The 27,282-nt window shown below is 59.2% G+C and overlaps 1 protein-coding gene across 4 annotated transcripts; it reads left to right on the top strand.

The window, feature by feature from the left end:
* The first annotated feature begins 962 nt into the window (after positions 1 to 962).
* On the top strand, positions 963 to 27,227 carry FMNL1 (formin like 1). 4 transcript variants are annotated; one of them, XM_060290766.2, is made up of 28 exons: positions 963 to 1,741; positions 11,058 to 11,141; positions 12,697 to 12,810; positions 13,553 to 13,626; positions 13,980 to 14,063; positions 14,400 to 14,537; positions 14,835 to 14,852; positions 16,366 to 16,474; positions 17,444 to 17,520; positions 17,731 to 17,824; positions 18,700 to 18,774; positions 19,087 to 19,197; positions 20,293 to 20,442; positions 20,934 to 21,035; positions 21,215 to 21,467; positions 21,721 to 22,020; positions 22,222 to 22,346; positions 23,012 to 23,214; positions 23,671 to 23,905; positions 24,066 to 24,134; positions 24,669 to 24,749; positions 24,839 to 24,968; positions 25,104 to 25,267; positions 25,522 to 25,623; positions 25,772 to 25,867; positions 26,138 to 26,258; positions 26,414 to 26,512; positions 26,767 to 27,227. In XM_060290766.2, the coding sequence occupies exons 1-27, from the start codon at positions 1,613 to 1,615 to the stop codon at positions 26,503 to 26,505; spliced, it is 3,330 nt and encodes a 1,109-aa protein (XP_060146749.1). In that variant the 5' UTR covers positions 963 to 1,612; the 3' UTR covers positions 26,506 to 26,512; positions 26,767 to 27,227. The 4 variants fall into 4 exon arrangements, with proteins under 4 accessions (XP_060146749.1, XP_060146751.1, XP_060146748.1 ...); XM_060290768.2 differs by lacking the exon at positions 14,835 to 14,852; XM_060290765.2 differs by lacking the exon at positions 26,414 to 26,512.
* The last annotated feature ends 55 nt before the right edge of the window (positions 27,228 to 27,282 follow it).

Raw genomic sequence — 27,282 nt, 5'->3', positions numbered from 1 at the left:
CCGCAAAAAAAAATAATAATACTAAAAAAATAATAATAATAGATGGGAGTGGGAAGAGCAACTGAAAGAGAAAAGCCTCAAATTCAGGCTGGAGATTGTGCCCAGACCTGGGGTTCCAACCCCCCCCTCACCCCGCCTCACCGCAATACTCTCTCATCCTCCGGTCCATCCTCAATGAGAGGGCCAAAGGGAGGAAGGGGCAGCAGCTCCAAGGCATTGTAGATTTTGGAGGTGGAGAGAAAGGAGGCCTGTTTCTGCCCTTTATTAGCTGTGTGCCCTTCGGCAAGTCACTTAACCACTCTGAGCCTCAATTTCCCCCTCTAAAATGAGGATATCAATACCTACCTTCCCTGGTCATTGTCAGGATGAATGAAAGAAGACCTCTGGAAGTATTTCTGTAATTGCCAGACATCAGAGATTGTTATACGTCAAGGCAAGCGAGAGGCCACCGTAGGTCTCTGGAGGTGACAGCTTCAAGATTTTTTCCCCCTCTGCGGTTCCTGCTCCTTTCCCAGCGTGGATGCTGGCTTTAATCCTCCCGTTCCCCAATACCCGCGCTTCTCCTTGAGACCGCCTTGGTGGCCCCCAGATTTTCGCAGCCTGCCTTTTTCCTTGGGCGCCCCCATTCTAAAAGCACTGGGGATGCCGGCGCAGGCGCAGAGTTGGTCCAGAGTGGACAGGTCACGGGGGTCTCCGCTGGCCTGGATCTGCGCCCCCCGCCCTGCTTTGGGATTCTTATTTGCAGATGGTTCTCTGTGGTCTTCAGCTCGGTCCTGGGCTAAACAGAGGAGGGGAGAAACAAGGGGTGGGGGGCCTGGAAGGGGGTTCCCACCTTCTCCGGCGGGAACCCGAGAGGGGGACGCAGCCCTTGCGTCCCAACGCCGCACCGTCATGGGTCTCCAAGCCACTCTCATAAGTGGTGGCAGTCCTCGACTCCGATGATTGCCCCCTCAGTCCCCCAGGCCGTGACCCCCTTCACCCAGACCCCGCCAGTCGCCCGGCTCCTAGCGAGCGGGGGCCTGCGGTTCTAGGACCCCGAGGCGCGGCCGAGCGCGCCGCCGCCTCTGCCTCGCCTCGGTTGCTCCCGCTGCGGCAGGTGAAGCGGCGCCGGCCGCCCCCTCTGCGGCAGGTGAAGAGGGTCGGTAGCCCCCTCTCCGTCACGCCATGGCTGCGGCCGAACCCCGGCAGGCGCCCCGCGCCCTCCCCCTCCCTCCAGCCCACCCCCCTGGGGCTGGGTGCGTAGCGGCGGCGGAGGCGAAATGCGGTTTGCGCGCACAGGGAGCGACAGCAGAAGTTAGAAGATCGCCGAGGGGGGAGCCCGTGCCGCAGCTTCCTGCCCCCGGCCCAGCCCTCTGGCCCCGGCGGCCTGCAGCCTGACTTCCTCCCCCGACCCCGCAGCTCGCCGCCCGGCTCCTCGGACGGGGCCGCCCCGATGGGACGCCGCACCCCGGCCCTTGCGCGCCGCTGAGCCGAGCGCCCGCGTCGCCGAGCCCCCGCCGCCGCCGAGAGCCGCTGCCCTCCTCGCCCCCCAGGCCGGGAGCCTCATCCGCCCTCCCCGGGAAAGCTGGATTTCCGAGGCTGGAGGCGTCTGGCCGACTGGGTGGGGACCACCATGGGCAACGCGGCCGGCAGCGCGGAGCAGCCCGCGAGCCCCGCAGCGCTGTCCCCCAAGCATCCCGCGGTGCCCAAGCAGCCGATGCCCGCGGCCGGAGAGCTGGAGGAGAGGTTTAACCGGGTCCTGGTGAGTGTGGCCCGCTGTGCGCGGGGCGCGGGCGGGGGGCGGCAGGGGCTCGCCACGCGTCCCCGCCCCCGGGGGCTCAGGTACCGCTTGGAGATCTCCGGCAGCTTGGTGGCGGCCCCTCCAGGGGGTGGGAGTGACAGTGGTTTCTTAAAGAGTGACTTAGCACTCTCCCCCCAAAACTTTCTTCTGCAACCGTCCAGTCTCCCTCCCCAAGATACCCCCTCCCACAGCGCTTCTGGGTCTAAAGGTCTAAACAAAAATGTCCTGTGAGGAAGTTGGGAGCGCAGCACGCGGGTGGGGAGGTGTCCCGGAGCACCCCCTTCCCCACTGCATGCAGGCCCAGCCACAGGGTGCAATAGCATCTACTTGTGTCTCAGGGTCAAAGACATAAGGGGTTATATTTTAACCTCCTAGGAGCTGGAAACTGAGTAGAGGTGTTTGATCCTGATCCGCTGGTGCCTGAGCTGCTGGGAGCTGGGTTGTCAGATCATTCAGTTGGGAGTGTCTGTGTTTCTCCCTCACTGCATGTCCGGGAGAGCTTGTCTGTGGGTCCTTATCTTGTGCGTCCCCACACACCCCCTGGAGGGATGAAGGTTAGGAAGGGCGGGGTCAGGATGGGTTGGTCACTCTGGCTTGGGGTGGAGCAAAAGTCTGGAAGCCCCTCTCCCTCACTGTCACCTGCTCCAGGGGATTGGGGGGCTTGGGGACTAGGCCACCGGGGAGGGAGCCATCCACTGAGCCTGGAGGCAGTTGGGATGGATTTGGTGGGTAGGGGCTCCAGAGCAAAGCCAGGTTCTCTAAGACCTGGTAAAAGAAGGGAGGGGAAATGGCCACTCATTCTCACTTCCCTCTCCCTATCTCAACCCTGTCCCAGGCTCCTTCCCTAACTAATTGCCTGGTGGCCTGTCTGCTGTCAGCTCCCTTGCCAGACCCTGGGTGACAGGCAAATAAGGCCGTGCTTTTCCCCAGAGGCACTTCCAAGTCCGAGCAGGCTAGCACTGCAGGTCTGAGGGTGGGGGCCCGAGGTAGAGGCAGGCAGCAGAGCCACGCAGGCTGGTGGCCCTGTTGATTCTTCGTCTTCTCCACCTCCTTGACATCATTTCCCCTCCCCTGGCCTGCCTTGAGGCCCTACTTGCCAGATCCCCTGTGTGGCCCCTCCTCCCAGTTCCAGGAAGTCTTGTCTGATGCCCCCTCCCAGGAGAAAGGCTGGGAGGGATTTGAAGGAGCTGTAGGGTGGGGCGGGGTCTGAGCTGTCCCCGTGAAGGCACCTTGTTTGATTCGGGGAGAGGGAGGGACACTGAGGGACACCTCACATCAGGCTAGTCCCCAAATACCCCACGTCTCCACGAGCTTCCCTTTCCCCAAATCCATGTCTTCACAAAGCTGAGTTGAGCGGAGCAGAAGGGGGAGGGGGAAGAATGAGATAGACGGTTTCTGGGGGCCATCTGGGGAGCCTGAGTTGGTGGTGGATCCCTGGACCTTGGCCAGCCTGACTTTCCCCCTAAGTGTGTGTCTATGGACGGGGGGGATGGGCTCTCAGGGTGAAGTCCAGGTCCCAGTCCGTTCTCTGTTACACACACCTAAGGGGGAGGAGCTGGGTGAGTAATTCAGACCACCGGAAAATCCAAAAGTCAAGTGGTGAGGTTCTGATGCCTGTGTAGGACTTGACTGCCGCGCTTGCGTGTGTTTTGGCCTTAGCTCCGATTGGCTGAGTCTGACGCTAAGTGCCGCTGGGAGTCCCTGAGAACCGGGGCATGGAGGGTGAAGGCCCAGAGAGGGGTCCGAAGGTGTCCCGGTGGAGAAAGCGGTGGTGGCTAGGCAGAAATCTAGGGCAGCAGCGCCCACTGGGGTTCACCGCCCCCCTCCCCAAGGAACCCTAGTGTGTTTACACCTCCTCCTTCTTCCTGGTGATGGGTCAGCCTGTCCCATGTCCTGTACTCACAGAAGGCACCCAACCCAAGGTCACTTGGCTAAGAACCTCGTTCCGCACTCCTCACCACCGTGCCCTGGGACTATACCCTTGGCCCCTGCCTGAGGCTGGCGGGGGGTGGGGTGGGGGAGGTGGGGGGTGGATGCAGATTTGGCTAAAACTATAGTCCCAGTGACGGGGATTACAGGGAGAGCCTCCATCTGAGCACTGCCTCCTGGGCCAGAGCTGAGCCCTGTCCTCAGTGAATGTCTAAAGAAGAGGGCTTCCCTGGTGGCGCAGTGGTTAAGAATCCGCCTGCCAATGCAGGGGACACGGATTCGAGCCCTGGTCCAGGAAGATCCCACATGCCGCGCAGCTAAGTCCGTGCGCCACAACTACTGAGCCTGCGCTCTAGAGCCCGCGAGCCACAGCTACTGAAGCCCGAGCGCCTAGAGCCCGTGCTCTGCAGCAAGAGAAGCCACCGCAATGAGAAGCCCGCGCACTGCAATGAAAGAAAATGAAAGAAAGGGTAGCTCCCGCTCGCCACAACTAGAGAAAGCCCGTGCGCAGCAACGAAGACCCAACGCAGCCAAATAAATAAATAAATATAAAATCCTTAGGGAAAAAAATTAATAAAAGGAGAAGAGCCTCAGACTGCTGAGTGGTGGGCCCCCCACCCAGGGATCCCCCAGTCTGGAAGGGGGAAGCATAGCCCTCCCCTTGGGATCTAGTCACATGGCCCCAGGGAACCTCTTCCTTTCACTGGAGCTCAGCCCTTTCATCCCTGGTGGGTGGTAGGATCCTGAAATCTAAAACCACTCCTTGGCTTCTGGTTGTGGAACTCCTCTTATGGGTTAGGGGTATCCCGACCGAGGCCCACTGCCAGACAGGAGATGAGGGTGCTCTTCTCCCTTTCCCCCTGGGCAGCCTTTTTCCCATGCAAGAATGGGTGGTGCGAGCTACTTTTCTGGGGAGGCTCTGAGAGAGAGGGGTGCCCTTGCTTAAATGGTGGTGCGGAGGAAGAGCAGGTTGATCCAGGGTTTCCACCTGCTGCCTTAGCAACAGTGGAGGAGTGACGGCTGCCTGCCGCGATGGTGGGAAAACCTGCGCACCGAGCTCTGTGCTCTCGCCTCTCCTACGCCACGCTGAGCGCTGGGCGTCTTCCAGCCTCTTCAGGCCTTCCCCTGCAGGGGTCAGGGTTTGGGGTGGCAGGGCACTCCTTCCAGCCCTGTTAGAACTGCCAGGCTTACGGCTTGGCCTAGGACACCCCCGATGTGTCTGGGCAGGGAGGCGCCTGTAACTCAGGGGCAAAGGGATCAAGGGAAGGCGCCGTGATGTGATCGAGGCCAAGTGATGCCGCCATTCAAGAGGAGAGGAATTTGCCTGATGGGGCCTGGCGGCCTGGGGTGCCCTTAGCATGTGGCCAGGCTGCGTGGGGAGGTCAGGGCAGTCCCCGGCAGGGTGTGGGTGCTGGGAGTCCTGCTCTTCGGGGGGCTCCTTCCCCGCTGGGGCTGGGACTGGGGGTGAAGGGCAGAGGGGGGCGTCTCCATTCTGTAGGCTGTGACCGAGGCGCTGCCCGCTCAGGCAGCTCCCTCCTCTGGGGTGGGGCAGATGGAGCTGTGGGTCGCTTAGGCCCCGTGCCTCCCGTCTCTGGGGCCTCACATGGAGGATCCCAGTGGGACTGTGGCCCCGTGTCAGAGGCTGGGCTGGGCAGAGGCCGTGGGGTGCCATTCCCAGCAGGCAGCGCTGGCACGTGCTGCCCCTGGAAACACAGGGATGTGGCAGCATGACTCACAGTGACATCTGGGACCAGTTGGCAAAGAGCTGGGGGAGACGGGCAGGAACAGGTGGGGCTGCTCTTGGGCCACCTCTAAGGTTTTCCTGGGAACATGGAGCCCCGGGAGGTGGCTCAGCCCTCCCTGCCTCTGAGAAGGGCATGGGTTACTCACAGGAGAGGCTGAGTAGCTTCCTGGGCTTCGGGGTCATGAAGTTTGGCAGTTGAGTTTTGTCTTTGCCACTTACTACCTGTGTGACCTTGAACGAGTTACCCACCTTCTCCGAGCTTCAGTTTTCCTCCCGTGTAAAAAGATAATAAAAATGGTATATGCCAGGGACTTCCCTGGCGGTCCAGTGGTTAACACTCCACACTTCCAATGCGGGGGGCGTAGGTTCCATCCCTGGTTGGGGAATTAAGATCCCGTGGGCCGTGCAGTGCAGCCCCCAAAAAGAAAAGGGTATATGCCAGCCTGCTAGGATTGTTGAAGGGATTAACTAGAGTTGAGGGGATTAAATAGAGCGCTTAGCACAATGCCTGACACAGAACAAGTGCTCAGTTAACACTGTCCACTGTGAGGACAGGATGATGTTGAGGCTGATCTGGTCCTCTTCATCTTGGGGCCCTTCGAGGTGAAGGAGCTCAGACCCTGCCTCTTCCCTCCCCCCACCTCCGTTTCCAAGACCAACCAAGGGTGCCGTCTTTAGTCTTCAGCAGTCCCAGGTCAGGCTGCCCTCCCTGCCATCAAGCACGTAGGCCACAGAGGGGCCTAGATGAAAACTGCCTGGTGGCCGGAAACCACGAGAGGGAGGGCCCACCTCTCCTGGAGGGAGGGGCAGCGGTGGCACTAACGGTAGCTGTGTGCACATGGGGAGGGGTGGGGAGGCCTCCACTTCCCTCAGAGAGAGGGTGTGCTGGTGAGGGGGGTTCCCCAGTGAGTAAGAGCTCAGTGTGGGCAACAACAGGAAATGTAGGGTGCTGGGTGGCAGGAAACGGGGCTGTTCCCGGTTCCTCAGACAGGCGCGGGGGCCAGGCTGTCTGCAGAAGACCCCTGGGAGGCCGGGACCCATGTTTCTCATTGCTCTGAGCGCTCCTTCTTCCGAGGAAACTGAGTCTTCTTACCAGCTTGCCAGCTAGGTCACCTTGGGCAAGCAGCTTAATGGCTCTGTGCCTCAGTTTCCCGTTTGTGGCAAGGGGATTATAATAGTGTCTACTGTGTAGGCTTGTTGTTGAGATTTAAATGAGTTAATAGATGTAAAGCCCTTAACATGGCATCTAGCATGGATTGAATATTCGGGGGAATATTAATTATTGTTACTGTCGTTATTCTCCTACCAGCCTGGATTATAAGGGCAGTGCCTGCTGCCCTGACTCCTACCCTGCTTGCCCTTGTTCCTGCCATGGGGACCCTTCAACCCTGACGGGAGAAGCTGTTAACTTTTTGGGGTTCTTAGCACACTAGGGCCGGGTTACCCCACACCCTCATCTAAGCCTGGGATTGCTTATAAGAGCCCTAGAAAATCCATATACCAGAATTTTTAAAAGAGGATAACGCTGATTGTTTTTGGAGATGCCCTGAGAGCTCTAAAACCAAGCTTGAAGCCATGTAGAGGTGGGCAGGGGAGATGGATGGGGAAGTGGGGCCGGGGGACAGGGCTGGCTTCTGGATCCATCAGGCTGTGGAATGCCTGTGGGGCTGGTCTGAGATGGGCTGGTGCCTAAGTTCAAGGGCATCCTGGGGCTTGAAGGGCTGGGCTTCCTAGGGAGAGGGTGGGCGGGTGGGCTGGGACGTAGTCTCAGCTCAAACTAAAAGTGAAACTGGAGGGTGTGACTGTGTCCACATGTAGCTGGAGCCCCTTCAGTCTCCAGGGACACCTGCCCACATGTCAGTGTCGGGATGGGGGGCCGCTTGCAAGGGGCTGGCCTTGGGTGTGCAGGGCTGGAGGCCCTTCTGACACACAGAGAGGGGGCAGGGAAGCAGGGGAATGATCCCCACCCATTCTAATAGGAGGAGCAGGGAAACAGCTCCTTCTCTTGGCCACACCCTGAGAGGTGAACCCTATCTCCCTCTTCGAAAAGTGTGAAGGGCAGCAGCGGGTGGAAGCTGGAGGCTCAGTTCATTTCTGGCCAAGCCTTGGAGACAGGTCCGCTTCTCCGAATGTTTTCACCAACTTCTGTCCGCCACACAGCCCTCACCTTGGGGTCTTCAGTGGACTCCCCTGACCCCCCCCAACCTGTGACATGCCTCTTCATAGTGGTACGTCCCTGAAGAGTATTATTACGTCAAAACACAGCTTCTAACCTAGGGGCAGGACAGGAATAAAGACACAGACATAGAGAATGAACTTGAGTACACAGGGAGGGGGAAAGGTAAGCTGGGATGAAGTGAGAGAGTGGCATGGACATATATACACTACCAAATGTAAAATAGCTAGCTAGTGGGAAGCAGCCGCATAGCACAGGGAGATCAGCTCGGTGGTTTGTGTCCACCTAGAGGCATGGGATAGGGAGGGTGGGAGGGAGATGCAAGAGGGAGGAGATATGGAGATATATGCATATGTATAGCTGATTCACTTTGTTATATAGCAGAAGCTAACACACCATTGTAAAGCAATTATACTCCAATAAAGATGTTAAAAAAAACAAAAACAAACGAACAAAAAAACCCCACACAGCTTCTCACTGAAGGGTTCCCGGGAGCCCTGTGAGTCTGAGGTAGGAGGGAAGTGTGCCCATTTTATGGAGGAGGAAGTTGAGGCTCAAGGAGACAAAGAAGCAGTCAGGCTAGGTGGGCCCAGAGCCTGGGTCCCCTGAATCCCGCTTGGGTTCCTCCACATCACAGCCGCCCACCCCCACAGGAGGCGGGTGTTCCCCCCCCCCCGCACGCGCCCCCCCCAACCCCCCTCCACGCACACCTGGACTTCCTGGTCCTTCCCTGTCCCATCTGAGGGCCATCAGCCAACCTTCTGCTTGTCTCCCAGTCCCCAGTCTCCCAGTCCCCTGCCTCCTTGCTAAGGGCCCCGAGTCTGGGGGTCTGTCACTGTTTCCAGGATGGCCTCACCCCACTCTGAGTGAGTGGCATTGCTGGTCCCTCTCCTGCTTCCTCGGGTACCCGTCTCCTCTGTGGGCACAGCCGAGGAACAGCTGCTAATTAGTGCTCAGCGCTGTCAGAGCTATTTCTGATTTCCGAGCCTAAATTTAGCCCGTCTGGCAGGCTGGCATGTAGGCCCGGGGGCCTGAGGAGGCCCAGGTGGGGAAGGGGCAAAGGGGTGCCCGGCCCTCCACCACTGCTGGGACGGGGCGCTGGCCCAACAGAGACCTCCCCCTCCCCAGTAATAACCGCGGGCTGAACTGGGGGAGTGGACCTGGGCGCTGGTTCTGGGTTGGCTCAGGGCTCAAAGTCAGCCTGGCTCCCCTCTTACTGGGTTCGTGACCTTGGGCAGGTGACTAGACTAATCTGTGCTGCACCTGTGGGATGGGACTAATAGCAGTGCCAGTAATGGTGGTGAGGGTGGAAGGCTGCCATGTGTGAGCAGGGCTGGTAAGCCTTCGGGCAAAGCTGGCACCGCAGTCGTTGGAGTCATTATGATGATTAGTTGCTGTCTCTAGAAGCGCCACTGGGGCCATTCCTGGAGCCAGCAAGTCCCCAGGGTGGGTGAGAGCCCAGAAGGACCCACGTCAGGAAGCGGCGATCCCCTCTAAGGCTCAGCTGCGGAGCCCTCCCCCTCACTCCTCTGCGCCCTCCTTCCCCCGCCACCACCTCCTCCTCCTCCGTGCACTCCTCTGCGCCCTCCTTCCCCCCACCCACCTCCTCCTCCGTGCTGGCCGCGGTGGCATCGCCTGCCTTCTCTCTCTGCTTCCTCCACCCCCCTCAGCCTTGGCCCCCACCCCCACCTCGGCCCTGCCCCACCCTGGGTCTCTGTAGGGTGGGGATGGATCTGGAGGGACCAGGGAGAAAGAGAGTGAGACAGAGACAGAGAATGGCCCCAGGGAGGCCTCCCTGGCCAGGTACATCCTTCTCTGGGCTCCAGGGCCGCTTCCTGGGCAGTCCCTCCCATGGGGCAGGAGCTGTCCTGTCTGTTGGCAGGTTGGGGGAGGGCAGCCGATGAGACCGCAGGCGGTTTCCTCAATCTGGGCTCACTTTCGCAACGGGGGAGAGGAATGACGTATCGCCATGCCCAGCCGGCCCGGGGCGGGAGGGCCTGGTGGATGGGCAGTTTCACCTCTCAAGTGGGGCCCTGGCCGGAAAGCTTGGGCAACCGGGGCAGAGGGTACCAAGCTTCCTGTTGTCTGGGGCCGACCTAAGGCAGTAATTTTCGGGGTGAGGTCTGGCCAGAGACCCCGAATTAGGCTTAGCACCCGGGAGGGGAAGCTGGCTGAGAAGCCTTGGGTGGGTGTGGCCCCTTCTCTGCTCCAGCTGTGGCCTCCTCTCAGGGCCATGTGACTGAGGATGTGTAGTCTGAGCCATCAGAGCTGGTGACAGGGGCCTCTTCTACCCTGGGTTGGGGCTCCCTGGGGCTCCCACATCCCCAGTACAGACTAAGCTCCTCGAGGGCCAGAACTGTCTTTTGGAGCCTGACATATAGTAGACCCTCAATAAACCTGGGGTTTACTGAATCGGGGTGAACGGGCGTCATCTGCTGGTTCTCTTAGGGAGACATGCCAAGTCCTGGGGGTCCAGGGAGCTCCTAGCGCTGGTGGCACCTGGTGATTCCGTAGCACCAGGAGAGACACTAAGCCTGTCCTGTGGGGAGAAGTTCGGCCGGCACATTGTACCCTTGTCATCTGTGGCTGGGGGAGGAGGACCCAGGCAGAGCAGTGCTGACCTTTCTTAGCTCTTGAGGGGAGTCCCAGCCTGGGCCACCAGCACCACAGACCCAGCGTGCTGGCTGCTCTCCCTGGTTCCTGTAACTGGGTGACCTTCCCCTGGAATCCACCTGGGCCCTGCAGCCACCATGCACCTGCTTGGAACTCCCTGCCCATCTGACGTCACCTCCCTCGGTCTGTCCTGAAGTGACCAAGTGGGAGGGGGCTGGAGAGGGCCGGGGGCTGCTGGCTGCTGTCCTTGCAGAGGCTTTGTGGTGTTTGTGAGACACTGGTGCCCTGGGCTGGGACCACGTACACTTGTTGTTTGGTGGCATGTGGGAACGGGGCACAGTCCACGCCTGGCCACACTTGGGCCTGGCCAGAGACGGTCCCTGTTAGCTTCCCATGCAGATGGGAGAAGAGATGGTACCCCCTTATCACATGTGGGGAAACGAGCCCAGAGGTGCCTGAGGTCCCAGGAAGTTAGGCTGCGAACCCACGCTCCTGCCTCCGTGCCCGTTGTGCCCGGGGGGGGGGCGATTTAGGGGTGACGGAGCCCAGGCCCTGGAGTCAGGCATTTGGATTCAAATCCCAGTGTCACTTTCTAGCTGCTGGGCCTTCGGAAGGGTGCTCCATCTCTGGGCCTCGATGTTCTCGTTGTCTAATGCTACTTATTTCCGGGGGTGAGGTGGTGACGGGACTCATGTGAATGACAGGCCTACTAGGGAGCTGGCCTCTAGTGGGTCCCCTGACAACGCCCATGGTCCTCTCCCCCTCGGGTTAGGGCCCCAGACTCAGCATCTTTATCTTGTCGTCTTTCTCCCCAGAACTGCATGAACTTGCCCCCGGACAAGGTCCAGCTGCTGAGCCAGTATGACAACGAGAAGAAGTGGGAGCTCATCTGTGACCAGGTGGGCACAGGCCCATTCCGTCATCGGGGCTCCCTGTCCTGGCCAGGCTGGGGCTGGCAGGAGAGGGGACACTGCCACGCTGCCGCAGGGCTAAGACCCTGCCCAGAGGCCAGTGTAACATCTGGGGAGGGTGCTGAGGGCATGTGCAGGACTCTGGAATCCCCCTGTGTTGGGCCTGGGCCTCCCCAGGGACCTTATGAGTCACGAGCAGGGCTGGGTCTGCCTTCTGAAGAGCTGACGGGGGCTGGTCCAGGGTACTGGCCGGGGCAGCCGGGGCCGTGTCCCCATCCTCCTTGCTGAGCTTCCCGGGGCAGGCTCTGTCCACCCTCCAGCTCTGGGCTGGGGAAGAGAGGGACAGCCCTAGGGCTGGACATCTTCATTCCACCCCATGGGAGGTGGCGAGGAGGGTCAGGAATTCCTGTCCTCCTTTGACCTTGGATCCAGAGGAGCTGTTCCCCAAGTCAGCCAGCTCCCCAGTGGCAGAGCAGGGACTAGAGGCCCCGTCTCCTGGTTCTCAGTCGCTGCCTGGGCTTGCCACCTTCGTGGCTCTCTTGGCTGCCCCGGCCCCTTCAGCTGTGGGGCTGCTGTCTGAGGTAGCAGGGAGGACGCCTGCTGTGGCAGGGAGGGGCCTGGCTGCCACAGTGATTCAGAGAGGGAGGGAGGTGGGCCTGTGGCCCTGGAGGCTGGGGGTGGGGATTTGGGGAGCAGGGAGCCTCTCCTGGGAGCCAGGGCTGGGCCTTCGGCTTCTGCTAGTGGACCAGGATGGGATGAGCTGGCAGGGCGGGAGTCTGGGGGGTGAGGGCAGGGCTATGGGGAGAGGGTGGGGAGCTGCCTCCGGAGGCTTTGGGGCTGGGGTAGGGGTCCCTGCCCCTTTGGCCCGGCATCTCAGGTTGAGCTCACAGAGGCCTGGGAGAAGTGGGAGGTTGAGGGGGGTGGCTGGGCATATCTGAGGGGTCTGGACTGGGAAGGGTGGGAGCTCCTTTGGGTGGAGGCCCTCTAGTGGGGCCCCTGCCTCTTGTGTGAGTGGCTCCTGGAGCCCTGGATGGGGTGGGGGAGTTAAGGATTGTTTTGTTGAGCACAGGTCACGTGCTCGCGCGTGTGCACTCACACACACAGGTGAACACGACGACTGGGGCGGAGCCCTGCGGGAGGGGCCCCCATCCTGCTAGGAGCTGGGCGCTTCATAAGGCCCTTCCAGAGTGTTCTTCCTCCTGGTACCCCCACATCTGGGCTGGGATGTGGCCCAGGGAGGGCACAGGGCTGGGAGGGTGCCACTCACTGGCCTGCCTGAGTCTCCCCCTCCAGGGTGGGGTGTATAGTTGGACTGACCCCTCCACACTCCATCCAGGCTGCTCTAGGCCTGTGGCCATAAACCAAGGGACGGCCTGGCCGGGGACTGGGGTCTTTTCAAGTGGCAGGCCGAATGTTTGGGTTTATGCCTTTGGTATTCAGGGGGGTCTTAAGGCAGCCTGGGACCTTGGGTCGGAGCTGACAAAGGGACTCTGGGACAAGGGTTGGCCATTTGCCCCTTATACATCCTATTCCATCTCCGTAGGAGCGGTTTCAGGTCAAGAACCCCCCTGAAGCCTATATCCAGAAGCTGAAGAGCTACCTGGAAATCGGTGGGGTCAGCCGCAAGGTAGCAGCAGATTGGATGTCCAACTTAGGGGTATATGTCGCCCGCTTTTTCTCTGTCCCTTTCCCCCTGCACTTTCCAAGCTCTGGGCAGCTGGAGTAACTGTGTGTATAGACTTTTCTGCAGGCTTCTGTGGGTGCGTGGACGCGTGTGTGTGCGTTTTCACAGGGGACTGAGAGTGCCCTGGGCGTGCACTTTCACGGGTTCCTCTGCAGCTCCTAGTTGTACTCAGATGTGTACACTTGTGTGTACTTGTGTAGTGTGTGTGCATAGGCATGGATGTGCGTGTGTGTATTACGTACATCCTTTTGTGTCCACATATGGATGTATGTGTATCCTTGAGTCTTTGTATAGGGGGGTGTGTGTGTGTGTGTGTACCCCATGTGTCTGTGTGTGGATATGTGAGTGTCTTATGTCTGTGTACCCACTGTACTTGTGTATGGATATGCACGTGTGTGTGTACCCAGGGTGTTCATGTTTGAATGTGTGTGTACCCTTTGTCCTCATATATGGGTGTGTGTGTGTGCGCGCGTGCGTTGTGTGTCTGTGTCTAGAGACGTGTGTGCCTCTTTCGTGTCTGTGCGTGGCCGTGCTGCGCACCCTGTGTGTCTGTATGGGGGGGCGTATGTGTGGCCTGAGTATGCTTATTCTGCTGGGCAGGTGTGTGGAGGTGGTCTAGACTGCCGAGTGTGAAAGGCCAGCTGTCGGGGTGGGCAGGCACTGTGGGCTGAGGCCTGCGCTCCACCCACCAGACTCCCCTGTTCTTGGCTCCCAGTTTAAGAGGAGAGTCCAGGAGTCCACCCAGGTGCTACGGGAGTTGGAGACCTCCCTGAGGACCAACCACATTGGGTGAGCAAGGGCTCAGGTTTCCCTGGGGAGATCGGGGGAGGGGGAGAGCTCTGGCAGCAGGCAGCCCCTGGGTTCCCCTTTTTATCCCCCCATCCACCCCAGAGGCTGTGCCTATGGGCCCCCTCCAGGCTGGGTGTCCTCTCTTGCCCACCCTCTGCCTGCCCCTTGAGGCATGGCTGGGCTGTGGGTCCTGCCCGAGGCCTCTACCATCATCGCCTGGCGTCACTGGGTCTTGCAAGGCTGTTGTCTTCCTGGGAAAGGGCAGCCCAGGGGCCCTTGCTGTGCCCGTTCTGTGCCAACACTGGGCAGGACCTCCTTCCTGGGCGGCACTCAGGGAGCCCTGTGCCCTGCAGGTGGGTGCAGGAGTTCCTCAACGAGGAGAACCGTGGCCTGGATGTGCTGCTCGAGTACCTGGCCTTCGTGCAGTGCTCTGTCACGTAAGCCTGGCCCTGCCCTGGTGCCCACCCCCAGAGTCCGTGCCTTCCTGCGCCTCGCCCACTCCTCGGGCCGCTTCCAGGCAACTTAGCCTGGGTCCACCCTGGAGCCCTGCAGTTGGCTTGAGCAAGGCCCCTTCCTGACGGCCTGCCGTGGACGGGGAGGGAGGTGGCCTGCGGTGGCCAGCTGGGACCTGCTAGGCCCAGCACAGCGCCAAGAACACAGCCTCCTCCGCCCGCCCCCAGTCTCTCCTGCAGCTCTGTCTCTCCCTGGGTTCCCCCCACCCCCTCTGAGGTGCCCTGCAGTGTTGGCCTCCATCCCCAGTCTAACCCCCACAGGTACTACATGGAGAGCACAGACAATGGGGCCCCGGGCTCTGAGAAGAGCAAGCCGCTGGAGCAGTCGGTGGAAGATCTCAGCAAGGGCCCGCCCTCATCCTTGCTGCCACAGCCCAAGAGCCGCCACCTGACCATCAAGTATGTGGGCCCCCTGGCGGGGTGGCAGGTGGCGGGGTGAATGGAGAATTCACCCCTGGACGGCTGTACCCAGCCTGCTCCACCAGGGCCCTGGGGGTGGTGAGAGGGGTAGCCTGGCATCGGGGATCAGAGTAAGGGCCTCACCCAGGGCTCGGGAAATGTGTGTGTTAAGAGGCCTCTGGAGTGCACCTAGAGGCTGGAACCTCAGTGGGATCTGAGATAAGAGGGGTGGTTTCAGGGTCGGTGGGACCCCTTTTGTATCATCTAACCCCCTGTTTTCTCCCGTGCGGACTCCAGATGCCCCCCTTCTCCCCGGTACGTAGCCACCTAGGGGCAGGTGCATGCCTGGTCAGCTTCCAGGGTGGTGGTGGGGTTGGGTGAGGTGTTCAACTCAGGTGACACCCCTGGATTCAGCTGCTTCGGATACGTCAGCCCACCCTAACTAATGACATCCTGCTGGGAGGTGGGGAGAGGGAAGGAGATGGCCCTGGAGCCTCATGTGGACCCCAGGTACCTTCCTTCCCACTCTGGGTCTAGGAAACCAACTTCATCTTAAGTTCTAAACTCTCACAATATATTTCTTTGTTCATTCATTCATTCATTCAACAAACATTTTTTTAAGCATTTACTATGTACCAGGCATGGTGGTAGATTCTCAGGTGACAGATTACCCTGCCCTTGGGAGCCTTCCATCTAGTAGGAGACGGTGTGTGACAGGTTGTCATGGAAGTATGACTGGGAACTCTGAGTAGGGAGGTGGCCACTGCCTGGGGCACCAGGAAGGCTTCCCAGAAGAGATGACATTGGAACTGTGTCTTGCAGATGGATACAGGCTTTAGAAGCAGTGGTGGGAACAGGGAAGGGCATTCCAGGCAGAAGGAACAGCACAAGCAAAGAGTCAGAGGCACGTTTGAGCAATGACGGGAAAAGGGAGATGTGGCAGGAAGAGCGAGGAGTGGGGCCTTCCAGTATTGACTGGTGGTTCTGCGACAATGGAAAAAATCATGTTTCTTTTAGCAAAAAATCAGCAAAACCATTCATAGAGCACTTACTATGTGCCAGGCGCTGTTCTAAGCTCATTTCATAGTCCCAACAACCCTATCAGGAAGGTACTGTTATTACCATTCCTATTTTACAAAAGAGGAAACTGAGGCCCGGGGAGATTAAGTAACATGCATGCCTAGTAATCAGTGAGCTGGGATTTGACCATGGCTGTCTGAATTGTCAAGGTGCAAGGTAAACTCACGTGGCTGTGAGCGCCACCTTGTGGAGAGTATTTTCATGGCCGTTCACAAGCTTTGGCGGTCTTTTCCCTCTATAAGCTCTCCATCCCCACAACACAGCAACTTTTTTTTTTTTTTTTTTTTGCCGTATTCGGGCCTCTCACTGTTGTGGCCTCTCCCGTTGCGGAGCACAGGCTCCGGACGCGCAGGCTCAGCGGCCATGGCCCACGGGCCCAGCCGCTCCGCGGCATGTGGGATCCTCCCGGACCGGGGCACGAACCCGTGTCCCCTGCATCGGCAGGCGGACTCTCAACCACTGCGCCACCAGGGAAGCCCCAGCAACCCTTTTTAATACCAAGTCGCTGTTAGGGGGTCTTTGCTTCCCTGACCCCCGCCTCTTCACCTCCCCCCCGGAAATGCCAGGCCCCAGGCCTAAGAACTGAGGAAGACTTCCGGCCCTCAGCTGGCCTCTCTGGTTGGGTGGACGGGAAGCAGACGTTTCCAGATGTGCCCCCTCTTACTCCAGTGGCCATCTGAGTGATAGGGGGGAATAGGAAGCTGGGTTTGGGACTCTGACCCCTGCTGCCTCCTCCCCACCTGCCCAGGCTGACTCCGGCCCATAGCAGGAAGGCCCTGAGGAATTCCCGCATCATCAGCCAGAAGGATGACGTCCACATCTGCATCATGTGTCTGCGTGCCATCATGAACTACCAGGTTGGTCAGTGGGCCCGGGGCATTGACACTGACTGTCCTCCCTGGGGGCTGCCTAAGCTGCCGAGGTTCTGGGACCAACTGTCCCCCACCCTGTCCCCACTGGAGAACCCTGGGGATCTGGGCTGTTAGTGCAGGGTCTTGAGGCTGATGAGTCTTGAGGGGAAGCCCAGATTTCTGCACCTTCCTGGTCAGGTCCCTTAGAATACCCTGGACATGGCTGGGGGCATGGCTATGCCTCACGTGGGGGCTTAGGCACCCCACTAAGAAAGGCTGCACACCAGGGAGAGCAGCCTCTGGGTTATTTCATTTGGAGGGGTGATTGGTGAAGCCGTTCCTCCCTCACTCAGCTGGCCTTAAAGGACTCACTTTGTCCAAGGTACTGAGTCTTGACACTGGCTTTTGAGCAACAGCATTTATTTATTTATTATTATTTTTAAATTAATTAATTAATTAATTATTGGCTGTGTTGGGTCTTTGTTGCTGCGTGCAGGCTTTCTCTAGTTGTGGCGAGCGGGGCTACTGTTCGTCGCAGTGCGTGGGCTTCTCACTGCCGTAGTTTCTCTTGCTGCGGAGCACGGGTTCTAGGTGCGCGGGCTTCAGTAGTTGTGGCTCGTGGGCTCTAGAGCTCAGGCTCAGTAGTTGTGGCGCACGGGCTTAGTTGCTCTGCGGCATGTGGGATCTTCCTGGACTGAGGATCACACCCGTGTCCCCTGCCTTGGCAGGCGGATTCTTAACCACTGCGCCACCAGGGAAGTCCCAGACAAAGGTATTTAAAAAGAGGGACCAGGCTTTGGCTGCCACCCAGGAGGTCGTGGTTGGATATAAAGAACTTCCTGGGAATTCGCTGGTGGTCCAGTGGTTAGGAATCCACGCTCTCACTGCCGGGGGCCTGGGTTCACGTAGCCAAAAAAAAAAAAAAAAGAACCCTGGGGGTCTGCCTGGAGGAGCTGACCTCTCCTTTCTCCCCAGTCTGGCTTCAGCCTCGTCATGAACCACCCAGCCTGTGTCAATGAGATTGCTCTGAGCCTCAACAACAAGAACCCTAGGTGATTTCCAGGCCCCTAACCTTTCTCCATGTCTAGTTTCTCCTCCTACTTCACCCCTTGCCTACTCTGTCCCCTCAGTTCTCAGGACCACTACCCAGGCTCATTCCCACCCCATCAGCTCCCCTGTCCTCCCCCCTAGCCAAGCCCACATCCACCTTTGCTGTGGGGCCTGCCTGTTCGCAAGGGACAGCCTGCCCCTTCTCTCCCCAGAACCAAGGCTCTGGTGCTGGAGCTGCTGGCGGCAGTGTGCCTGGTTCGGGGAGGACACGATATCATCCTTTCCGCCTTTGACAACTTCAAGGAGGTAATGGAGCCCCCACCCAAACATGTACCTGCCCTCTAGTGGTGCTTGGAGCCCTGTTGCTGCCAATTGTGGCTTCTGCTGGGGACAGCTAGGGACGCTGGGTGGGTATTTGGGGAGTTTCCTCATCTGAAGGGAAGGTACAGGGTCACGCAGGGGCACTGCCTGGGGCGACAGGGACAGCTATGGGGATCTGCTGAACCTCTGCCCAAACTGGCCTTGATCCACACATCTCGGAGTTGCTGACTCTGGTTAACAGGCTCGCAAGAAGTAGCTGCATGAGAATATGATGCATAAGGCAGCACAGGATCAATGCATCCCTTTAATGAATATTCATCAAGGGGCTACAATGTGTCAGGCACAGAGTGGGCACTTGGGATACATTAGTGAACAAAAGAAACAAAGAAGGCAGTAGAAGACAGATAATCAGCGATATAATAAATAAGCAAATTACACAGTCTATGAAGAAATCGTAAATGCTCTGGGGAAAAAAGTCAGGGAAGCTGTCAGGGGAGGGGGAACTGGTTGCCGGGTGGTTAGGAAGCCTCATTGAGAAGGTAAGATTTGAGCAAAGTTGTGAGGGAAGTGAGGGATTGATGTGGTGGCTGTCTTGAGTAAGGGCACATCAGGCAGGTGGAACAGCAGGTGCAAAGGCCCTGAGGTAGGAATGTGCCAGGACGCCAGTGTGGCCAGAATGGGTCAGTGTTGGGGAGGGCTGTGAGAGATCAAGAGGGAATTGAGGTTTTGAGCAGAAGAGTGACATGGCCCGACTTAGATTTAACTTGAGAGGCGCTCACAGAGGCATAAAGGGGGCAGCTGGAAGATAGCTTAGGAGGTGTGTCACTGGGACCTCAGTGACAGCCATTCCTCCTACCCAGGTATGTGGGGAGCAGCACCGCTTTGAAAAGCTGATGGAATATTTCCGGAACGAGGACAGCAACATTGACTTCATGGTGAGCTCAGGAGCCCAGCCTGGGCCAGGTCACCCTAGGGTGCCAGGAGCAGTTAGGAGCCTGGGTATCTGGGATCTGGGCTCAGCTCCTGCAGATATGAGGACTGAGTGGTTGGTGGGGGAGGGGCGGATGTCAGTGAGGGGGAGGCTGGGAGGAGGGTACGTGGGAGAGATATGGGTGGGACAAAGCTGGATTAGTGGGGTGAGAAATGTGGCAAGGGTGGGGGACTTGGGGTTAAACTGGGGGGGGTGGAAGTCACTGAGAACCCCCCACCAAGAGGATCATAGACCTGCTCACTGCCCCGCCTCCCAGGTGGCCTGCATGCAATTCATCAACATTGTGGTACATTCGGTGGAGAACATGAACTTCCGCGTCTTCCTGCAATATGAGTTCACCCACCTGGGCCTGGACCTGTACTTGGAGGTGAGCCCTGCACTCCCCCCAGGACTTAACCACTTGCTTGCTGCAGAGTATGGCTCAGTGGTTAGCACAGATGCCGGGGTCAGGCAGACCTGGGTTCAAGGTTCAAATCCTGACTCTGCCACTTCCTAGCTCATGTGACCTTAGATAGGTCTCTTCTCGCTAAGCCTCGCTTTTCCCATCTGTAAGATAGGAGAATCATAGAAATAATAAAGACTGTAACTGTATAGTGCCTGCCGCAAAATAGGCACTCAGACCATGGAGCTGTTGTCGCAGGTGCTAGAACGGGCTCTAGGTGGCCCTCGGTCTGGCTCTGGGAGCACCAGACTCAGATAGGCCTACACTGGGGAGCACAGAGATACTGGGCCAGAGCAGGAGCTGGCTCATGCTGTATGGGGCTGGGTCGTGGGGGAGTTCCTCGCTCTGGGGAAGATGGGCAGAGGGGCTTGGTACTTCGTGGCTCAGCCTGAGCAGAGAGGTTGTAGCGTTCTTCTGATTTCTTTGTGAGGCGTCCCAGAGGAGCAGGGCCTTCGGGATTGGATTTTTGAAAGCCAGGATCCACAAAAGGTGAAAAGCAGGCTAGGGTGATATGTCCATTCAATGGAATATTATTCAGCCACGAAAAGGAGCAAAGTAGTGATACATGGTAGAACGTGGATGGGCCTTGAAAACATTACGCTATTATGCTCAGTGAAAGAAGCCAGACACAGAGGCCATATATTGTACGCTTCCTTTATACGAAATGTCCGGAATAGGTAAGTCCGTAGAGACAGAAAGATTGGTGGTTGCCAGGGGCTGGGAGAGGAGAGGATGGGGAGTGACTGCTAACAGGTACAGGGTGTCTTTTTGGGGTGATGAAAATGTTCTGAAATTAGATAGTGGTGATGGTTTGCACAACCTTGTGAATATACTAAAAACTACTGAATTGTACGCTTTAAAATAGTGAATTTTATGGTATATGAATTATATCTCAATAAAAAATAAAGAAACAGAAGTGGGCTAGGGCTCAGGCCCCTTTGTCTGGGCTCTGGTGGTGATGGGGGTACTGGAAAGATCCCTCACACCAGGCCTCAACCTGAGCCTTCCATCTGGGGACAGAGGCTTCGGCTCACGGAGAGTGACAAGCTGCAGGTGCAGATTCAGGCCTACTTGGACAATGTTTTTGATGTGGGTGCGCTGCTGGAGGACACTGAGACCAAGAATGCTGTGCTGGAGCACGTGGAGGAGCTGCAGGAGCAGGTGGCCCTGGTGAGAGCTGCTCCTGAACTTGGCCCAGCACAGAGTAGGCCCACAGAGCCCCCACGGATATCGGCCACTGGTTCTAGGCGTGAGCTGGGGGCCCCTGAGTTTCACCTGAATCCTTTGGGTGCCTTTCTCCATGAATGAATATTCATTGAGCTCCTCCACTGGGCTGGACCTCTGAGGAAGGCAGGTCTCCTCTTCTCCAGGTGCTCGGACCCCAGGCCCTGGTTTGGGTGGAATTGGGTGCCTGGGGCCCCTGCCAGCTCCCTCCCTCATCGGTGGTGCCTTGGTTTCCCCTCCTGAGAGCACTTCAGTGCTCTCAGTACCTCACCTACTTGGGTTCAAGTGCCAGGCTCGGCTGCCCCGCGGCACCCCAGGGCTAAGCACATCCGGAAGCCTCCCCTAGCCCTCCAGGCAGGCATGCCTGGTGCCGCCCCCTCGGTGCCCATGCCAATGCCCGGCTGCGGGTGGGAGCTCACCATGTGCTGGTGCCACAGCTGACAGAGCGGCTTCGGGACGCGGAGAACGAATCCATGGCCAAGATAGCAGAACTGGAAAAGCAGCTAAGCCAGACCCGAAAGGAGTTGGAGACCCTGCGGGTGAGGTTGGGGGGACGGGGGGTTGGGGGGTGGGTGGGCCGGGCCAGGGGTGGGACGGACTTCCAAGAACAGACCATTTGGGGCTTCTAGGCTTGACACCTCCCTCCACCCCGGCAAGAAAATGGGGGCTCTGTGCCAGGCTTGCCGGTGGTTACTAACCCCCCACCGGCGGCTCGCAGGAGCGCTTCAGTGAATCGACCCCCATGGGCACCTCCAGAGGTCCCTCTGAGCCTGAGAAAGTGCCTGCCCCTGCCCCGGCGCGGCCCTCAGCGCTAGAGCTGAAGGTGGAGGAGCTGGAGGAAAAGGGGTTGATCCGTATCCTGAGGGGGCCCGGGGATGCCGTCTCCATCGAGATCCTCCCAGTCGCTGTGGCAACTCCGAGCGGCAGCGATGCCCCGACTCCGAGGGTGCCCATCGGCTCCCCCAGCCCAGGTGTGCAGGGGCTTCAAGCCGGGTGGGGTAGGAATGGCAGAACCGGGACGTGCATGAGGAGCCTGGGGACATCTCAGGCGGGGAGAGGTGGGAGGGGTAGGTTTGGATTGTGGGCGTGGCTCAGGCAGGTGCGGGTGGGTCGCAATGAGCCCAGTGCGCATGTGTAGGGCGGGGAGGCGGAGACATGACCCCTCAACCTAAGAAATTGACACGCCCTTCTCCCCGCCCCCTCCTCTGTTCTCGCTGGGCTCAGAACTCCCACCTGCAGCAGAGCCGGTTCCCGGAGCAGCAACCCCACCGCCGCCGCTGCCGCCCCCACTACCTGGTCTCCCCTCCCAGCAGGATGCCACGCCCCTGGCGCCCCCACCGGCCCCGCCCCTCCCAGGCAGTCCGGAGCCCCCGCCCCCGCCGCCGCTGCCGGGAGACCAGCCGCCCCCACCCCCGCCGCCACCGCTGCCTCCGGGCGCTGACGGTTCGGTGCCTCCACCGCCCCCACCGCCTGCGGGAGGTCCCTCTGCTGCTCTTGGAGGGCCTGGCTCAGAGATGGGCCCGGGTGAGTAGACTGCCCAGGGCATGGGGACGAGGCGGGGGTGCGGTGGGGGGTACTCTGGCTTCAGTATCCTCCAGGACCCTCTGTCTGTGGGCCTCCTACTGCCTCCAGTCTTCTCTGTGTGTCCTCACTGGGCCTGGGCCCCGGTTCCTTCCAGCCATGGCACCCACTACTGCCCCAGTGACCACTCCCTCTCTGTCCCAGGAATGATGGCCAAGAAACCCATCCAGACCAAGTTCAGAATGCCCCTCTTAAACTGGGTGGCCCTGAAACCCAATCAGATCACAGGCACTGTCTTCACTGAGCTCAATGACGAGAAGGTGCTGCAGGTGAGTGGTCCTGCCTTGCTGCCAGTGTGGGCACCAGAGAAGGGGGGGGTCCTGCCTGGATCATGCTGGGCACTGGGGGTGGTCACCTCCTCTACCCCATTTTATGGAGGCCCAAGAATGGGGGTCAAACTAAACTGGACTAGTGCATCTCGTAGGCAGTGTGTCCTGACTCCCTTGGAGGCTTTCCCTCCATGCCTGCAGAGGGGCTCATCCCTCCCCTAAGTCTGGCCTCTCTCCTGCTTTCAGGCCCCTCTCCCACCACCTTCCCACAGACAACCAGGGCCTCAGCCCTTCTAATTACACTTTCAGTTTTCCGAAAGGTTGTGTTCTGTTGCCTCCAGGCCATTGTTCATGCTGTTCCTCTGCCTGGAATGCCCTTCCCTTTCCTCTTTTTAACCCTGGCCAATTTGGCTCTTGCTTCAGCTGAAGCGGCTTGGAGTCTGGGTCCCCTGGATGGGGTGCTGTTCCTGCCCCTCCTTGGTGCTCCATGTGCTTCGCCTGTATCCCCCATCAAGGTGCATGGTCAGGCTGCGTACTGGTTTGTTTCTCTGCTGGTGGCCTGGTCAGGGCTGGATAGATGGCTCTAGCTCCAAGCACGGCGCTCAGCCAGGAACGCACCAGCCCCCGGCCCCGCCCAGCCCCACCTCCTCTTTCTGCACCCTCAGGAGCTGGACATGAGTGACTTTGAGCAGCAGTTCAAGACAAAGTCCCAAGGCCCCAATGTAGACCTTAGCACCCTCAAGAGTAAGGCATCCCAGAAGGCCCCCAGCAAAGCCACGCTAATCGAGGCCAACCGGGCCAAGAACCTGGCCATCACCTTGCGCAAGGGCAACCTGGGGGCGGACCGCATCTGCCAGGCCATCGAGACGTGAGTACCTCTGCCCCAGGCTTAGAGGTAGCGCAGCCCCTCTGCTAGGCCGGGGTTGTTAGGCAGATAGTAAAAGAGCCCCAACTATGGAACAGAGTCCATCGAGTTTCATACCAGGGCTGGTCGGAGAGTAGGGCAGGGAACTGTGTTCCCATTTTCAGTTAAGAAAACTGAGGTCATACTGTGAGTCCGTGCCCGGATGGAGATGTTCCTTTTGCCTTCTTGCCTCCTTACACTGAGGCCCAAGCATTTACAGCCTGGACGCCGCCACTGATGTATGATTGGGACTCCGGGCTTCCTAGGTCCCAGCATCCCTTGACTGTTACCTCTTATTCCCTGAAGCTGTTGGCAATAGCAAATAGTTAAGTTCATTTATTCAATCAAGTAAGGGGGTAGGAGTGGTCCTGCTCTCAAGAACTGGTGAGTGTGGAGTGATACCGGCCCCTCCCCTCACAGGTACGACCTACAGACCCTTGGCCTGGACTTCCTGGAGTTGCTGACCCGCTTCCTGCCCACAGAGTATGAACATAGCCTCATTGCCCGTTTCGAGCGGGAGCAGCGACCCATAGAGGAGCTGTCAGAGGAGGACCGTTTCATGCTGCGCTTCAGCCGCATCCCCCGCCTGCCCGAGCGCATGAACACGCTCACCTTCCTGGGCAACTTCCCAGACACTGCCCAGCTGCTCATGCCGGTGTGCGCGGGCTAGCAGGGCGATGCGGCCTGGGCTGGGATTGGGGAGGAGGCAGCTTGCAGCCTGGTCTCCAAGAGGGCATCTGGGAGTACTTGAGCCTCCTATAGGCTTCCCCCCACTCTCGCCCCAACTTACCATGCCTCCCCCATCCCACCCCCAGCAACTGAATGCCATCATTGCAGCCTCAATGTCCATCAAGTCCTCGGACAAACTCCGCCAGATCCTGGAGGTGAGAGCCTAGGGCAAGGGTCTAGGAGGCGGGGCCAACCCATGATGCCTTGCCTGTTCTGGGTTGTGTGAGAGGGAGACCCAGGCCCTGCCCTAAGTCCCTGGGATGCAACAACTATAAGGTTCCCACTTCTAACATCCAGGCTCAGAAGGGCAAAGCTAAGGTGGGGATGGGGGCCATGTTACAACAGCGCACCTCACACCCTGCCTGAGGGTTCATTAGCAGAGCATCGTGTTGTCGGGGAACCAACAGATATGGCTGTGAGGGGGATGGTGACCCCACAGCCTTGGAGGAGGTGTTGGCAGCACAGTTTGGGGTAAGGTGACAGGTGACAAAATTGGGTGTGCCATGGTGTTGGCTGTGCACACGTGTCAGACACGCATATGCGTGCGTCATGGACCTGAGGCATCCATGCTGAGTGCAGGGCTTGCTCTTTACCACCTTTTCTCCTTGTGCAATTTACACTTCAGGGGGTTTCCTCAGCCCCAGCACCTGGCTGAGCTCTCCCTGCCACCCCCACCCCGCCTCTTGCAGATCGTCCTGGCTTTCGGCAACTACATGAACAGCAGCAGGCGTGGGGCAGCCTATGGCTTCCGGCTCCAGAGTCTGGATGCGGTGAGGGGGCGGGGCAAGGAGGGGTTCCCCTGGCCCGGGGGCTGGGGGATGGCTGGTGGCCTGGGGCTTACAGAAGGTCCTCGCTGCAGCTGCTGGAGATGAAGTCGACTGACCGCAAGCAGACGCTGCTGCACTACCTGGTGAAGGTCATTGCTGAGAAGTACCCACAGCTCACAGGTTTCCACAGCGACCTGCACTTTCTGGACAAGGCAGGCTCAGGTATGGGTGGGGGGAGGGGCTCAGCCCTGGGGACGGATACAGGTTGGGAGAAAGCAACGGGACCACAGGAGGTAACTGGACGGGAATGCTGCCTCTCTGAGTCCCTGCTTCTCTACTGCCCCACCTCCCACTCAGTGTCCCTGGACAGCGTGCTGGCCGACGTGCGCTCCCTGCAGCGAGGCCTGGAGTTGACCCAGCGGGAGTTTGTGCGGCAGGATGACTGCGCAGTGCTCAAGGAGTTCCTGAGGGCCAACTCGCCCATCATGGATAAGCTGCTGGCAGACAGCAAGACGGCTCAGGTGGGCTGGGGCTGACCCGGCCCGGGAGGTGGGGAAGCTGGGGTGGGGGGTGAAGGACTACCTAGGTGGGGTTGTGTAGCCAAGGCTTGGAGCGCTGTGACCACAGCAGGGACGCCTTGGGGGGATGGGGCAGGAGGGAGCATCCGTCTGCCTGGAGGAGGAGAGACGAAGTGGCCAGTGTCTTAAGGGGGTACAGAGCAGTGGTCAGGCTCCGAGGGGTCTGTGCTGGTGGGGCTGACAGGCTGTGCCCGCAGGAAGCCTACGAGTCTGTGGTGGAGTACTTCGGAGAGAACCCCAAGACCACGTCCCCCTCCACGTTCTTTTCCCTCTTCAGTCGCTTCATCAAAGCCTACAAGGTATGTGTGTTTGGTGGGCAGGCTGGGACCCCGGCAGGGCATTGCAGCCTCTCCACCTGGGCAGTGGGAGTGGTAGGGGTTATTTCTGCTGGGGGGCGGGATAGGGAAGGGAGGACTCCCCTTACGCAGACCTGCCTTGGCCCCTCAGAGAGCCGAGCAGGAGGTGGAACAGTGGAAGAAAGCAGCAGCCGCCCAGGAGGCGGGCACCGACACCCCGGAAAAAGGGGAGCCCCCTGCACCCAAGGTAGGCAGCTGCCCCTGCGCTTGGTACTGGGATCCAATGATGCTTGGTATCCTCACCCCAAAGATCTGGCCCTCCTGCACACCCTTATTTTTATGGACTGACTCTGCCCAAGGCTAGGATGCCCCAGTAGCCTGGGGTGGAAATGGGTTCCTTTTCCTCAAGCCAGCTCCTCTTACCATGGGGGACCAGGCAGATGGTCTAGGGTTTAGTGGCACAGTGGGGGAAGGGGATCCTGGAGTTGGAGCTATATACCCTCGCCCTCCTCCCCAGTCCCCACCCAAGATCCGGCGGCAACAGATGGACCTCATCTCTGAGCTGAAACGGAAGCAGCAGAAGGAGCCACTCATCTACGAGAGTGACCGTGATGGGGCCATTGAAGATATCATCACAGGTGAGGACTTGGTGGGGCCTGTCCCGTCCTTGGTCTGTCCTATGCTGTCCTCCATCTGCCGCCCAACCCTGGGGGTCTGGCTGCCTCACTGCCTCTTTGCTACTTTTCTTTTTTTCCTTTTCCCTTTCTCTTCCCTCCTCCCTTCCAACCCTCAGTGCTCAAGACGGTGCCCTTCACTGCTCGCACCGGCAAGAGGACGTCCAGGCTCCTCTGTGAGGCCAGCCTGGGAGAGGAGATCCCCCTCTAGCCCCCAGGTACCCAGCGGCCTGGCCTCTGATCCCAGTGGCTGCCCACAGCCCTGGGGGTCCTTGGGGGGACTGAGTCATGCTGCCCTCCCCTGGACCATGCATGGCTGGGCTGTGTTGGAGGGAGGTCTGATAAACAAACAGGCTCCCTCCCACGTGCACACAACCTGTGTCCCTAGAGGGGTGAGGCCTGTGCCCTGGAGTGGTGTCCCAACCCTGGGCAGACTCCTGAAAAGGTAAATGTCTCTCCTCTCCGCCACCAGATCTGCGGAACCAGCCCTACATCCGCACAGACACAGGCCGTCGCAGCGCTCGTCGGCGCCCCCCCGGACCCCCCGTTCAGGTCACCTCCGACCTCTCCCTGTAGCCACTATTTCTGCAGATGGACCGGGAGGCTGGGAGGGGGTGCAGGGAGGGTGGCAAGCCAGGACTCAAGGAAGGTGGTCCTCAGCTCTGCTGGGCGGGGCAGTCTCCTCCGCCGAGGTCCACACCATGCGCCCACCTCAGATAGGCGGGTGCACCCTCATCTGGCCACTGGGGGCAGCATCTCTGGCCCCTCCCCCCAAATGCTGCTTGCAGCACCCCTTTTCCCCCAATAGCCGTACTTAGCCTCAGCCGGAGCCTGGCCTGTAACTTATTAAGTGCAACCTCGCGCCCCCTCCACCCCCCCCACCCCGCCCCAACTCCGGGGACTCCCCGTGGACCTTATTTTTATACAAGATTAATAAAGACGTTTGCAAAAGATCCGCGTCCGCTCCGTGCCCGCCCCCACCAGGCGC

This window comes from Globicephala melas, chromosome 20 (assembly GCF_963455315.2).
Source record: "Globicephala melas chromosome 20, mGloMel1.2, whole genome shotgun sequence".
NCBI lineage: Eukaryota > Metazoa > Chordata > Mammalia > Artiodactyla > Delphinidae > Globicephala > Globicephala melas.
The sequence above is the reverse complement of the archived record's forward strand: the minus strand, read 5'-3'. Positions and strand labels throughout refer to the sequence as shown.